This window comes from Barbus barbus (assembly GCF_936440315.1).
Source record: "Barbus barbus genome assembly, chromosome: 13".
Lineage (NCBI taxonomy): Eukaryota > Metazoa > Chordata > Actinopteri > Cypriniformes > Cyprinidae > Barbus > Barbus barbus.
In genome coordinates, this window is record NC_136741.1 from 23381718 (window position 1) to 23396395 (window position 14678).

General features: G+C 39.1%; 1 protein-coding gene across 3 annotated transcripts; it reads left to right on the top strand.

Moving 5' to 3' along the window:
- The first annotated feature begins 382 nt into the window (after positions 1-382).
- Positions 383-8937, top strand: patz1 (POZ/BTB and AT hook containing zinc finger 1). 3 transcript variants are annotated; one of them, XM_079431108.1, is made up of 6 exons: positions 383-1897; positions 1986-2049; positions 3881-4052; positions 4418-4579; positions 6434-6643; positions 7932-8641. In XM_079431108.1, the coding sequence occupies exons 1-6, from the start codon at positions 714-716 to the stop codon at positions 8393-8395; spliced, it is 2256 nt and encodes a 751-aa protein (XP_079287234.1). In that variant the 5' UTR covers positions 383-713; the 3' UTR covers positions 8396-8641. The 3 variants fall into 3 exon arrangements, with proteins under 3 accessions (XP_079287234.1, XP_079287235.1, XP_079287236.1); XM_079431109.1 differs by lacking the exon at positions 6434-6643 and having other exon boundaries at positions 7932-8937; XM_079431110.1 differs by lacking the exons at positions 4418-4579; positions 6434-6643.
- Positions 8938-14678: the final 5741 nt, after the last annotated feature.

Consider the following 14678-nt stretch of genomic DNA (forward strand, 5'->3'; position numbering starts at 1 on the left):
TGTGGTGTGAAACCAGCGTTTTATGCCATTTTTTTATATATGATTTAAAAAAAAAAACAATGTTTCCCTAAAGTATTTGGACATCTGATTGCCAAAACTACAAACAATACAGCAGCCAGACACCGCAAGCCAGTGTACAGTCTACAACAATTACCTTTATCTTTGTGCTTGAAATGTAAAGTACCAGTTAAGAGAGACTGTCTAGGCTACAGTGGCAGTTCAAGAGTTTTGACACTTCCCTTTAATTTCGTTCACGTTTACAGTATATTTTCAAAGTGGTTACAATGTCTAAAAGAGAGAAAGAGACGGTCTGCTGTCATGTATTCGGTGTCTGGTGTGCATTTGGGGGAGGGGTCTCACTGGAAAACAAGGATGTGAATTCATAACGCTGCGAACCAGGAAGACGGACGCGAAAATTAAATTTTGGTGTGCGACTAGTGTCTGCGCTTTATCTTTGGACCGAAGTAATGTATTAAACTGTTAAAACAGAAAATATTGCACGCGAACGACACCCCCTCCCTTTAAGCAAAGGTTAAAGTTCACAGGAAGCTGGGGGGCTGCCATTTTTCCCCCTGCTAACATGTTAGATGCTAAAAAGGCGAGGAGTGGTGGTCGCTGCTGAGTGCTTCTGTTTATTGGGTGTTTGCCGTTCGTTTGCGTCTGTCTACCTCTTCTGTCGTATGCGTTAGGCTCGGTTGTTGAATGAAGGCGGCATGGAGAGGACAGAACAGCCGTGGAATTCCTCCTACACGTACCAGGTGAGCAAACACAGCGCCGAGATGCTACACAACCTCAACAGCCAGAGAAAAGATGGAGGCAGGTTTTGTGATGTTATCTTGCGCGTCGGAGAGGAGAGCTTCCCCGCGCACAAGGCGGTGCTGGCGGCGTGTAGCGAGTATTTTGAGTCGGTGTTCAGCTGTCAGGCGGAAGACGACAGCCAGGGCAAGGAGCTGGAGATGCACACGATCAGCCCCAAAGTTTTCCGAGACATCCTGGACTTCGCGTACACCTCTAAGATCGTGGTGCGTCTGGAGTGCTTCCCGGAGCTTATGACCGCGGCGAAGTTTTTGCTCATGCGATCTGTCATCGAGATCTGTCAGGAGGTCATCAAACAATCCAACGTGCAGATCCTCGTGCCTCCTTCCCGAGGAGGCGAGCACAGCCTGTTCAGGGCCGCGGAGCAGCTCTCATACCCCCTGCCCGTGGACATGTCAAACGGGAGCGTGTCCAACGGCGCAGTGTTTACCGACAACAACGACAGCGACAGTGCCGATCCGACGCAGCCGAGTAACAGCTCTCAGCCGGCCGCTTCCGCAGCACAAGCGGCCGATCGCTTAGCGGCTTCCCCGCTGGAGTTTCCCAGCAACCACCTCAATAGCGACGGCTCCAAGCGAGGCAGAGGGAGACCCAAAAAAGAGCCCACAACAGAGCCGATCACTTACAACAACAGCACTGCTCAAATCGAAAACGAGGGGATTTTCTCGTGCGGGGTTTGTGGTAAGATGTTTCCCGACGACGTCCAGTTGAGAAACCACGAGACGCAGCACGGGACGTTCACCGGCCGCGTGAGCACAGGAGCGGAGCTGGTCGCTGTGGACGGCCCGACGGTGATGTCTCATCCCCAGGCGCGGTTTCAGGAAAACGGACTGCCCGCGGACAACCGTAAACGCGAGAGGACGAGACGACACGTCGCGTGTGATCTGTGCGGGAAGGTCTTCCGAGACGTCTACCATCTCAATCGGCACAAACTCTCTCATTCGGGCGAGAAACCGTTCGCGTGTCCGGTGTGCGGGCTGCGCTTCAAACGCAAGGACAGGATGTCATACCATGTGCGGTCTCACGACGGCTCGGTGGGTAAACCGTATGTCTGTCAAAGCTGCGGGAAAGGTTTCTCCAGGTGAGCGCAGTCATTTTTAAATGCCTCTATACATACACTGCATTCGTTTTGTATTTGTCATCATACATGATTTGTGTTGTTTTGGTAGGCCAGACCATCTGAATGGACACATTAAACAGGTTCACACCACAGAGAGACCTCACAAGTGTCAGGTGAGAAATACTAAAGTTTAATGTATGCCCATGTTTCAAATCTGTATGGCTTTCTTTCAGATGTGAATTTCTGAATCATATTCCAGCCACTCTTTTCTATATAACGAGAGTGACTGAGGACTGGGGCTGTCATACTCCAAAATGACAAAAACACCATAAAGTACAATAAAGGTGATACAGCTTATGAAGCGATATGGTAGCTTTGTGGAGAAGAAACCGAAATAACCTCTGTTAAGACCGTGTCTGAAGAACTAGTTTGACTAACTAGCAGTTAGCCAAGTGGTAATCAGTCTTTTGAGGTCCTCTGGTGGGGTTGGTGTCATCTCTTCTCAGGTGTTCAGTCATCTCATATCTTTGTAAGGGTTGGATCCAGACTGAAGCTTGTGTAATACTAATTCCTAGTTACCTCGGGATGCCAATCTCATGGCAGAAACACAGAAGCAATGAATCAATTGCTGCAGTTCACAAATCTGATCTCACTTTCTGCGTCCTAATTTGCATACTTCCCATCCTAAATAGTATTCAGAATGAGTTTGTCTGAAATCATAGTATATTACAATTATGTGATGGTGGTCCATTAAAAGGGTCATATGACGTTGCTAAAAAGAACATTATTTTGCAGTTTAAGGTTAAAAAAATGTATATTTTCCACATACTGTACATTATTGTTGCTCCTCTATGCCCCGCCTTTCTGAAACGCATCAATTTTTACAAAGCTCATCATTCTGAGAAGCGAGGCGTGCTCTGATTGGCCAGCTATCCAGTGCGTTGTGATTGGCCAAATACTTCAAGCATGAGACGGAAATGTTACACCCCTCACTGTATTGTGATGCCGTGTTCCGGCGCGACAACACAAAAACAATAAAACCCATTAGAAACGAGGCATTTGCTGCATCCAGTGGGGACATAATTACTGATTATAATGACTTATACTGTCTTTTTACCATGTCTGCATTTGTAATCGGAGAAACAACTCTACACAGCTCAAAACTCGCGTTTGAATCGTCAGTAGCAAATTCTTTAAATAAGAAAACGTACTTACAGGCTGAGAGTCAGAAGCGCCAGACTGTCATTGCAAAGTTGGAATTGCCCCACTTTATAGAAACAGCCTTTGTGCAAGCCAGCATTATAGGCTACTCTTCCAGGTTCAGGAAATAGTCCTCCGTAAAATGCACTGCACACACTCGAATATTTGCATTGTACTGTTCTGGAACAGTGTTGTAAATACATCTTAACCACTGATTTCTAGTTGTGTCCTCTTTTGGAAGCCCGAACAAAGTACTTTCGCTTTCACCACGAAACACTGCGTCTCCAGGACATGGCACCGGCGGCAGCAACAATACTACAGCGAGAATAATAGTTCCGACTTCTTTCATTGCGTATGCGTTTGGGCAGTGTTTTGGAAATCTTCCCACACCGTGACGTAGACATTAAAAAAGTGATGTGCACAGATATATCATTTATAATAAACACTGCAATATTACATTGAGAAAAATTAAATTTTGATTTTCATGGTGACATTTTTGATGGTTCTTCACTCAAAGCTATAATATAATTTGGCTTCAAAAGATTTGTAATATGTAACATGTTCTTATTAGTCATATCGCACAGGTTTCATCTCTGATGAGATGATCCTTCAATGATGCTTTTTGTTGTTGTTGTTGTTTTAGGTCTTGACAGCTCAGGTCTTCATTCACATTGATTATATTTACAAGAGTGGAATTTAAATATCTGAGTGAACACTTCCATTAAATCAACCTTCTGTTTTGAGAACACTCCCAAAAATGATCTCTCGGAAAATGCTTATAAACCATATCTTGAAATGTCTCAGATTTGCAACGCATCTTTCGCAACACGAGATCGCCTGAGGTCGCACCTGGCATGCCATGAAGATAAGATACCATGTCAAGTGTGTGGGAAATTCCTCCGGGCTGCCTACATGACCGACCACTTGAAAAAACACAGTGAAGGACCTCATAACTACTGTGGAATATGCAACAAAGGTACTGGTCAAACACACATTGAAAATAACTCATTTTATCAGGGCGTTGCTTATAAACAGCAGAACTTGTGCTTACAAAATACCCAGCTTATGATCCACGTTTTCATTGCCACCGACACCATCCTTAGTAAATTAGTTTAGGCTCACAGAAACTGATTGGCTTATTAATGCAGAAAACTGTCTAAGGGGAAAAAGCTGAAGTTTTAAATAGTAGTACTGAAAAGGTTTGTGGCTTATGCTCTATATTTTTGAAAGCCATAGAGTAATCTTCTGATTAATAAGACTTGAGTGTTGTTCTGTTTTTTTTTTTTGTTTTTTTTTATTGTTTTTATTTGTTTTTCCTACTTGTTCTTCCGATGGTCTCAGGTTTTTCTACTGCATCCTACTTAAAGGTGCACGTAAAAATGCACCACAGCTCGTCCATGCTCCCTTCCTCTGCAGCACATCAGTTCCCTGAACCACGCTCCAACAGACCACAGATGCACAACGGCGCCCCCTACCACTCAGGACGCCTATGCGCAGTGGAAGGCAAGCAAGCCTCTCCCTACAGCGTCAAATTGTTGCTCGCTCACTTGCTGTCTTTTTCACTGCTGCTTATCAGATGCTGCATCTGCTTGCATATAAACTCACCGCAAATACAGATTGTAGTGCTGCGCATTTATCATTTATTGCAGCATAATGTGCAGGGAATCAGAGATATGTTGTTCAGAATTTGGCAATTACATCATCTTTTAGGAGTTTTCTCTCAGTGGATGAGAGGACGTTTGTTACTGAAAGTAACAGAAATGAAGGAATAAAGAGGAATGTTAAGGATGAGTTTCTTCAACTCAGCTGGTAGAGTTTTGTAAAATGGATATCTAAATGCGCAATTTTAATGATACCCTTTGTATCACTTGACTGATGAAGTACTGAATATGTAGATAGTCCTTGTAGTTGCAGACTTAATGGACGGCTGCCAGATGTAAATTCAAAGTACGTTATTCAAAATATTCAAGCTTCTTCATTATTTGACTTGCTTGCAAAATATTAAAAGGAGACTAAAAAGATTTCCTTGAAAGTTTGCTGAAAATATTCTTACCCTCAGGCCAAGATGTAGATGAGTTTGTTTCTTCATTGGAACAGATCTAGAGAAATCTCTCACCAGTGGATCCTTTGCAGCGAATGGGTGCCGTTATTACAAAAACTGTGTTTGTAATAAAACAAATCTACCAATAAGGTATTTTAACTTCAAAGCATTGTTTCTGGCCAAAATACAAGTCTGTAATAATGCTTACTCTTGATTACTTGTGGATTATTGTGTTGTTTTTATCAGCTGTTTGGACTCTTAATTCTGATGGCACCCATTCGCTACAGAAGATCCATTGGTGAGCAGGTTTTTCCAGATATGTTCTGGTGAATAAACAAACTCGTCTACATCTCGGATGGCCTAAGGTTAAGTACATTTTCAGCAAATTTAAATTTTTTGTGGAACTATTGCTTTAAGTTTCTTTATTAGTCGTTATTTATATAAGATAAGCATTTAGAGATACCGTTGATTAAAGACACGAGTTAAATAATAGTTGCAGCCCTATCAATCAGCTTTGTCTGCTAGTCACTTACATTGCTGCTGACCAATTTAGCATGGCCATGTGTCCCATTATGTGTTGCTTACTTATCATCTCCATCAAGTGCTGGCACAATGAAAGCATTTTTGATCCTTCATTCATGCATGTCCACATAAGTGCACATATACATGCTGTGCATTATTTCTGTGGATTTAATGGACCTTTTTCAAACAATTATTGCCATAAAATCCAGCAGCTTGTGATTGGGAGTCTCCTTACTGAACATGATGGCAAACAATATGGAGACAGCTTCTTTTTTTTTTTTTATAATGGACTAAAAGTATTCTAGAATCTTTCCATGACCCCTTAGTAATGGAGATGCCAAGAATTATGAAAATTAAATTTTTTACTTGTTTCCAGTAGGTTATTAATGTTAACTACTATGTGGATTCACTAGAATTGAGAGGAAGTGAATTTATTTTTGATCTTGTAATGCAAGCTTTAGGGTTTTGGCAGTTAATATGCAAAAAGTAACACAGAAATGCATCAGAAAGTTGACATTAACTTTACATCAGTACAGAATTGTCATTACAGTATCACTCCAACAGTATCTTTGAGCTGCTGGCTTGGCATGTAATGAAAGAAAAAGATTCATTCATTTAATACTTATTTTTGCCATTTTAGCTTTGAACAAACAATTTTCGTAATATCTGATGGCTTCTGAACTGATGTGAAGCTAGAGGTCATCTGACTGTATTGACTGCCAATTGTCCCCCTTGGCCTCTGTCTTTTCCTCTACCCATATCCCTTACCTCTTGGGGTGGTTACTGGCGTGTAGACCTTTGCACCAGTCGCCGGCTCGTGGTTACCTTTCCCGAGACAGAGGGGTCTTTTCGGGGGCTAACTGGGCCAGTTCTACCCCAGCCCGTCCCTCCGGCCCTGGGCCTGCAGCCTGAGCTGCTCCTGGGCAAGCCAGGTCCAACCCCCTATTTCTGGGAGTGCCGCTCTTCCGGAGCACCAGGGTTTCCACTTCATGGACCTCTTACAGGTCAGTACGGGCTGTTTGGAGGGTGTTAATGTGGTGAGCCAAAGAACTGAGGATGTCTGGATGCTGTAACTGATAAGTCTGGTGCAAATATCTGCTAAGCACCATTAACATTTACAAGCCTTTTAAGTAAAATATTGGTCTGGTTTCAGTTCTTGGCTAATAATTGTCTCGTCAGTATTTTGCTCATGCTTTTGTCTGGTGGTTCTCAGTGCTGCTTGATTTTCATCAGTTTGCTTTAACAGCACCTACTTCTGACCTTCTTGTATTTCATAATTTGTGCTTTGGAAGAACAGGACTGTATCTTAGTTTTCTAGGTCTGTAAAATGCACTATAATCAACTAGAGTTTAAGTTATTATTTTTGAGTACAAAATAGTGGAATAGAGTTAGAGAGACTGTAACTCTAGATCCTTGGTACTCAACATGGTGTTCATAGAGTCTTTAATGAGAGTGTTGTAGCACAAGGGCTCATTTTCCCCCAAATATAGTGCTGCTCAGCCAATCAATAATTATCTTTGGTCTCATGCTCTGTCGTGCTGTTGTTAGTTGCTAGGAGAACTACTTAGGTTTGCTAGTTCAGGCTAAATTTCATTAATATGCATGTGGAAAAAAGTGAGAACCATCAGTTTTTCATGGTTGTTGTTTGGTGTCAGGGAAAGTCTCTACTTTGTGAAAAATAAATCTTCAAATTTTTAAAGAGATAGTTTACTCAAAAATGAAAATTCTGTCGTCATTTTATCACCTTTGTTGTTTCAAAATGGTTTGACTGCCTTTCTTTTGTCGAACATACAAGAAGATATTTTGAGAGATTTTCTTGTCCATACAGTTTAAATCAATGGGCTCCAGCGAAATTCATACATATTTGGAACAACTTGAGGGTGACTAAATTATAAAAATTTCCTTTTTGCTCCCAAACTAAGATTAAGTGCCACTGCAATAGAACCTATAGCAACTTAGTGGACTGAACAATCTGAAGTATTAATTTTCTGTATAATGTTGTACACAATAGGATGCAGTTTACCTATATTATTTTTCTCTTTGTTACACAAAGTCACAAAACAGCACAACAAATTAGACAAGCCACAATATAAAGATGAGTGAGTGCCAAGCTGGTTTTATGCTGAAAGAGGTTTATACAAGTAGTTGCTGTGGTCATGAGGGTTCAGGTATGAAGGAAATATTTTTATTTTTAGATATGTTGCTTAATGTGAGGCTCCTTCTCTTTTCCTGTATATCTCTCTGTCCCCTTCCTTCCCTGATATCCCCTTCCCCACTCTGTGTTTACCTCAGACGGGCAGGAGAATGCTGGGAAATGCCCCCATCAGGACTCTGATGGATCAGATGCAGTTTTCGGTGACCTTTCCAATGGAATGGACCTCAAGGCTGAACAGAAAGTAGAGGGAGAAGAAATGGAGGTGACCTCTTTCATCTTTAACGGCCAACCTGAGGATGCAGTGACCTCGCCGGGGGGATCAAAAAACATCCAAAAAACAGACCAAGAAAAGAAGTTTGCCTGCGGCGACTGCGGTCAGACCTTCCGCACAAAGTCTTACCTCAACAAGCACCATCACCGGGTTCATAAGAAACGTGCTGCAGCCGGGTCCGGTCTCGGTGATCTCGGCTCACCCTTTTCCCCCCAACAGAATATGTCACTTCTTGAATCCTTTGGCTTTCAGATCGTCCAGTCAGCCTTTGCCTCCTCACTAGTGGACTCTGAGATGGGCAGCAGTGGAATGGGTTTAGGGGAGAAATGACCCCTTTGAGATGCAGAAATTTCTTATAACCTTATTGGGCAACCAAACTTTTAACTGCAAGTTTAGTCTGTTGTTTCATACTCCTTGACGCCATATGTAGAATACTTTTTGTTTTGTGTTTGGCTTTTCTTACTATTCTAATGTTTGTTAATGTTTTGACTTTGCCATTTTGATTCCATCTTGGTGTGAAGCAGCTAATCTGTTTATTCCTCCATCAACAAATCCTCAATTTCATTGGTCTATCCTAAAAAAAGAAAAAAGAAAAAAAGTCATTGCTTTTGACATGTATGTGTATCACGTGTGTCTCTCAGCTTCCAGATTATGGATTGAGGATGATGTTTGCTTTAAAAGACAAACTAATGCCCCAAACTTTCAGAATGTACCTCTAGGTTATTTTTGCCCAGACTTACCTCACCGAAAAAGCATATCATTAGCAAGCATTTTTAACTCAACAAAAGTTTTCACAATCAGAAAACACTGAGACTGTGTAATTTGCGCAGCTGTTGTAGTCCAATGATCATTAAACTTCAACACCTAGTTATAAAACACAAATGTATTAGTCTTTTTCTGTATGAGGTTCTTTAACTAATATTTAAATGATTTTAAATCCTTTAAAGCTTCAGGCTAAATAATGGCTGTTAACTCAGTAATTTTTGTGGTGTTGCTTTGTTTGTCATTGATAGTTCTGAGACCGATTGTTTTGGGTTACAAAAAGTGTGTCAGTTTTTAATGTCCAACAGGGACCAATTTCAGGTTTCACTGTAAGATATAGCAAGAAGCAAAGAATATATTTTATTAACTTATTGATACCGGTGTCCAAGTCTCCTTTACGCAAAGGTATATATTGAGTTTTGTTGCAACGTGCTATTTTCTTGAATCATGCAGCCGACAGGAGGACGGCACGAGAGTGATGACATGTATGTATGAGTATATGTTTGTATGCTGCGGTCTCTCCAAGGTCCTTTATCTCTAGAATGTAATATAAACAGAGGGCTTTTTAATCTTTTTTTAATATATCAGAGTTTTTCTAAGTGGTTCAGTACATTCCTGCTTAATTTAAAGTCTTGTCACTATACATGACATGTAACATTCATTCATATATATATATATATATATATATATATATATATATATATATATATATATATATATATATATATATATAACAGATATGTATATATGTATGGCCAGTTATATTAGTTTATGTATACGGGGACCTTGTATATAGATATTTTCCTTGGCCTTGTTGAATGAATGGATATTTTCGTTCTTTTTTTTTGGAGAGTAAGTTTTAACAGAATTGTTTTAAGTTGTTATTGACAAATCCATAATTTAGTTGTGTCTTTCTTATTATGCAAGTATTTGAGTGTGTATTTGGTGTAACCCTGTTCCTCTTACTCTAAATGCAGTGTTAATGCTGGTTACCTTTCCGTTTATTTTACCCTGCAGGTTATTAGTATAGTGTACCATATACGTATTTGGAATGGCAGTTTGTACAATATTGCAGAGGTTTTGCAAGTGGTCACTCATGACTGAAGCTACGAATGATATAATGTACACACACAAAAACATCTTTATTTTATTACCTTATGTACTTGTTCAACTTATTGTTTTTATGTGGAGCTGGAAAATCTGAAGCGGGCTCATCTTAGCAGTGGAAAACCTGCAGGTTTTTTGCTTCAGCTTACTTATTTGACTAATCATTGCTAATATCAGATCATAACATCTGTTAATTGATTGCAATTTTACAATTCTAATAGTAACAATCATTGTCTGGCTAGCAAGTGTGATCTGAATATTTGCGGCCCTTATTTATTTACAAATTTTAAGTTGTAGGGAATTCTACAATTATTTTTTTTATTGTTGTTATTTGTGTTTTGTATGGTGTTCTGGCTTATTACATCACTGGAAATATTTGTTTGTTTGTTTGTTTGTTTTCTTGCATATCTATTTGTATGTTGCAAAGTGCCTTCCCAGTACTGATTGTGAACAACGATGGGTAGGAAAAATCTGTCATTTAAAGGACCTATCTTATAAAAACCATATACAAACAGAGTTGCATTGACACTTTTGTATAAAGACATGCACATAGAAAGGTGTACGTTTGGTATTCTACCTTTTTTGTTTTCTGACAAAATGTTGTTTCTCTGCAATTTATGTCACAACGTTGATCAATTTTTGGACATTTGGATATAAGCATACTTTTCTATTGATGTTTGTTTTTGTACACTGTTTTTGTGTCTCTGTCTGTTTGGTACAGAGATGGGTATAAAATAAAATTGTATTTGAGAATTTTCTTACTTGTGATGAGCACCTCAGAACACATAATTGCATATTATTCAAGGTTATTTTGTGTAAAAACAGACTCTGGCAACCTGCTGTGAAAACGGTGTAGTTTTTCATTATTTCATACTTGACTGGTGAAACTGATGCAATCATAACATAAACATTATAAGGTTATTAAATGAGGAAACCAAAATTATGCTTTTCATTAATGCTAATATTATGCATACCTGCTAATATTATGCATATTATGTTTCCTGCTGCTTGTCTGATTGAAAGTCAAAATCATAAAGATACTCAAGTAATGGCCCAGTACCAATTACAAGAGGCACAAAATTATTTGCTCAAGGGCTTGTTATTTTGACACCAATTCCAATAAAGAGTTAATCCATTCTTTTGAATGAATACAATTGTGAAGCACAGATCCAAGGTTAAGGCATCAGTGAATGCATTTTTTTTTTCAATAAACAATTCCAACCCGAGGCAGCATGCAAGGCCAGATGTCTCTGAAAAATTCTAATTTTCTAATTTTATTTATTTGCAATATTGCATAATGCAGTACAGCACTCCTTTTTTGTGTTTCCATTTGTATTATAAGCCAGGCAGCAGAAATGTAATATATATATATATATATATATATATATACACACTCACCTAAAAGATTATTAGGAACACCATACTAATATGGTGTTTGACCCCCTTTCGCCTTCAGAACTGCCTTAATTCTACGTGGCATTGATTCAACAAGGTGCTGAAAGCATTCTTTAGAAATGTTGGCCCATATTGATAGGATAGCATCTTGCAGTTGATGGAGATTTGTGGGATGTACATCCAGGGCACGAAGCTCCCGTTCCACCACATCCCAAAGATGCTCTATTGGGTTGAGATCTGGTGACTGTGGGGGCCATTTTAGTACAGTGAACTCATTGTCGTGTTCAAGAAACCAATTTGAAATGATTCGAGCTTTGTGACATGGTGCATTATCCTGCTGGAAGTAGCCATCAGAGGATGGGTACATGGTGGTCATAAAGGGATGGACATGGTCAGAAACAATGCTCAGGTAGGCCGTGGCATTTAAACGATGCCCAATTGGCACTAAGGGGCCTAAAGTGTGCCAAGAAAACATCCCCCACACCATTACACCACCACCAGCCTGCACAGTGGTAACAAGGCATGATGGATCCATGTTCTCATTCTGTTTACGCCAAATTCTGACTCTACCATCTGAATGTCTCAACAGAAATCGAGACTCATCAGACCAGGCAACATTTTTCCAGTCTTCAACTGTCCAATTTTGGTGAGCTCGTGCAAATTGTAGCCTCTTTTTCCTATTTGTAGTGGAGATGAGTGGTACCCGGTGGGGTCTTCTGCTGTTGTAGCCCATCCGCCTCAAGGTTGTGCGTGTTGTGGCTTCACAAATGCTTTGCTGCATACCTCGGTTGTAACGAGTGGTTATTTCAGTCAAAGTTGCTCTTCTATCAGCTTGAATCAGTCGGCCCATTCTCCTCTGACCTCTAGCATCAACAAGGCATTTTCGCCCACAGGACTGCCGCATACTGGATGTTTTTCCCTTTTCACACCATTCTTTGTAAACCCTAGAAATGGTTGTGCGTGAAAATCCCAGTAACTGAGCAGATTGTGAAATACTCAGACCGGCCCGTCTGGCACCAACAACCATGCCACGCTCAAAATTGCTTAAATCACCTTTCTTTCCCATTCTGACATTCAGTTTGGAGTTCAGGAGATTGTCTTGACCAGGACCACACCCCTAAATGCATTGAAGCAACTGCCATGTGATTGGTTGATTAGATAATTGCATTAATGAGAAATTGAACAGGTGTTCCTAATAATCCTTTAGGTGAGTGTGTATATATGCATAGGAAATGCAGAAAGTCACTCTTGAACTTGAAAGGACAGTCGATCAGGGTTGAAGTGCAGTAGATGAATAAATAAACCATTTAAATGAATACTTAATTTTTTATAAAGTATTTTATAAAGTAGAAAACAAAATTACAAAAGAAACACTGAAATCATACAATTTGTGGATGTTCATCTGCGGACTAAGGTAAATATTACCTTGAATGAAAATGAGCACGAGTACTTTACAATCAACCCAAAACAATAATCAATGATCCAGTGTAACCTGTAGGCTAATTTTTTCCCAGATTGTTGCATATTTTAGGCTCAGCAGAACGTTTATTTCCGTTCGTTTGGATTTCTAAAACAATTCTTTAGCTCATTGACGCCATCTGTTGGCATGATGGTGGCATAATAATTAATTTTGACAATTATAAACCATTATAATTTTGACACGTAAAGAAAAATAGTCACCTAAACATAGTTTATTAAAGTTGTTTAGAGTTAAATTCGAATATAGACAGTAGTGTTTCAGTCCACAATCCAGATTTGTGTTACATCTGTTATGATGCAATTTTATGCAATAATGTGCAAGTTTCTTTGTTTAATTTTTTAAAATGTTTTTCGACTGTCGTAATTTACCTTAACATAATATATAAAATATGCCGTCCTTATAAATTAATGCTTTTGAATGTGCAAAGGCTTATGGAATTAATTGGGTTTCTAAAACCTAAAACAAAGCAGGCTATTAGGCTACTGGTTATGTTTTAAAAAATAACCCATGCTTAGCATCAAACAACCTGAAGCCCTTTTTAAAGCGCGAGAAAGCCTGAAGCCATAAACACACCTGTTTACACGCACACATAGCCTACTTGCACAGAAATATGGAAGTGTGTTAGACACGTACACAGTTGGATTAAAACATATGCACACACAAAAGCAGGCACATTATAGATGAAACAGTTTTATTGTGTACCACATAGTATACTTCTGTTGAAGTGTTTCAATTATTTACATGTTTGCACTTCTACTGAAATATTTTAATACTTTAATATTGCTGAAGTTTTTAATTTCCTTAAATCTTCACTTCTGGTGAAGTGTTTTAATTATTGATACTATTATGAATATAGATCTATGAATGCTCGATCAGTGGAAGTAATAATTTTATATTTTGAAAAATTTATATTAAACAATGTCCCATCATAAGCAAGTGTATTACCTAAGCAAAAACTAGCTTAAAATGTGTGTCCCATTTTACATGAAAAAAAGCAATGGGTATTTTAAGAAGCCATTTTTTATAAATATATTAGTGTATTTAGAATATATTCAAAATACGTTTATTTGCATTTAACATAGCCTACAATTTACTTACTTGACTTCTCCCTTATAGCTAACCCATTTCACAATAGCAAAAAAACCAAATGGTCAGTTGTGCTTTTTAGCTTTTTAACAGCCCAGTCCAGTACAAAACTACATTAAATGAGTCAGCTAGGTAATTGGTGACCTAAAACAGTATGTCCTTTCAAAGTTGGCAGAACTTTAGGCACGTTGCCCATTTGTGCAGATAATCTTGCAGAAATAAGCAACCGATTTAGCAGAATAATCTGTTCTCGGCACCAGCCAGAATCACGTGTTTACTATGAACTAAAGCTCTCTGTTGCCATAGAATAGCTTCAAGGGTTCGCTGCCTTAAGAGTGTTGCTGAGTCACACTGACCTTAAGGAAAAACATTCAGCAGAATCGTTATAACTGCACACCCTCAAAGTCAATTTACCTAAGTGTTATCTTAAAATCTTCTGTATCAAGTGTGCTAACAAAACTACAAAAAGATTTAGTTTTTTATACCTTGTGGGAATCATGGTAAAGGGAGCTACAGAGAACTACTTTTCATTTCATTTCCAAGCAGTTAAGTCTATGGTTAGCAATATCTTATTCTTAAATAACGTGAGATGGTAATGCATGACTAATGGATGAATCAAGTAAGCAAAGCAAGTCAGTCAAGTGATGCAGAATACAATTTTTAATCACCAAGTAATGCATGTACAAAGATGTAAACTTACTGCAGGGTGAGGAAGAGTTAAGGCATCATTTTAAATATATTTTTCAAAAAATATTAATTTAGTTGGTGAGAATATTTAACACT

Coding starts and splice junctions, on each gene's coding strand:
- patz1 (XM_079431108.1), top strand. CDS start 714: ATGGAGAGGACAGAACAGCCGTGGAATTCCTCCTACACGTACCAGGTG. Junction 2,050..3,880: donor AGAGACCTCACAAGTGTCAG/GTGAGAAATACT, acceptor GAAATGTCTCAG/ATTTGCAACGCATCTTTCGC. Junction 4,053..4,417: donor CTGTGGAATATGCAACAAAG/GTACTGGTCAAA, acceptor CGATGGTCTCAG/GTTTTTCTACTGCATCCTAC.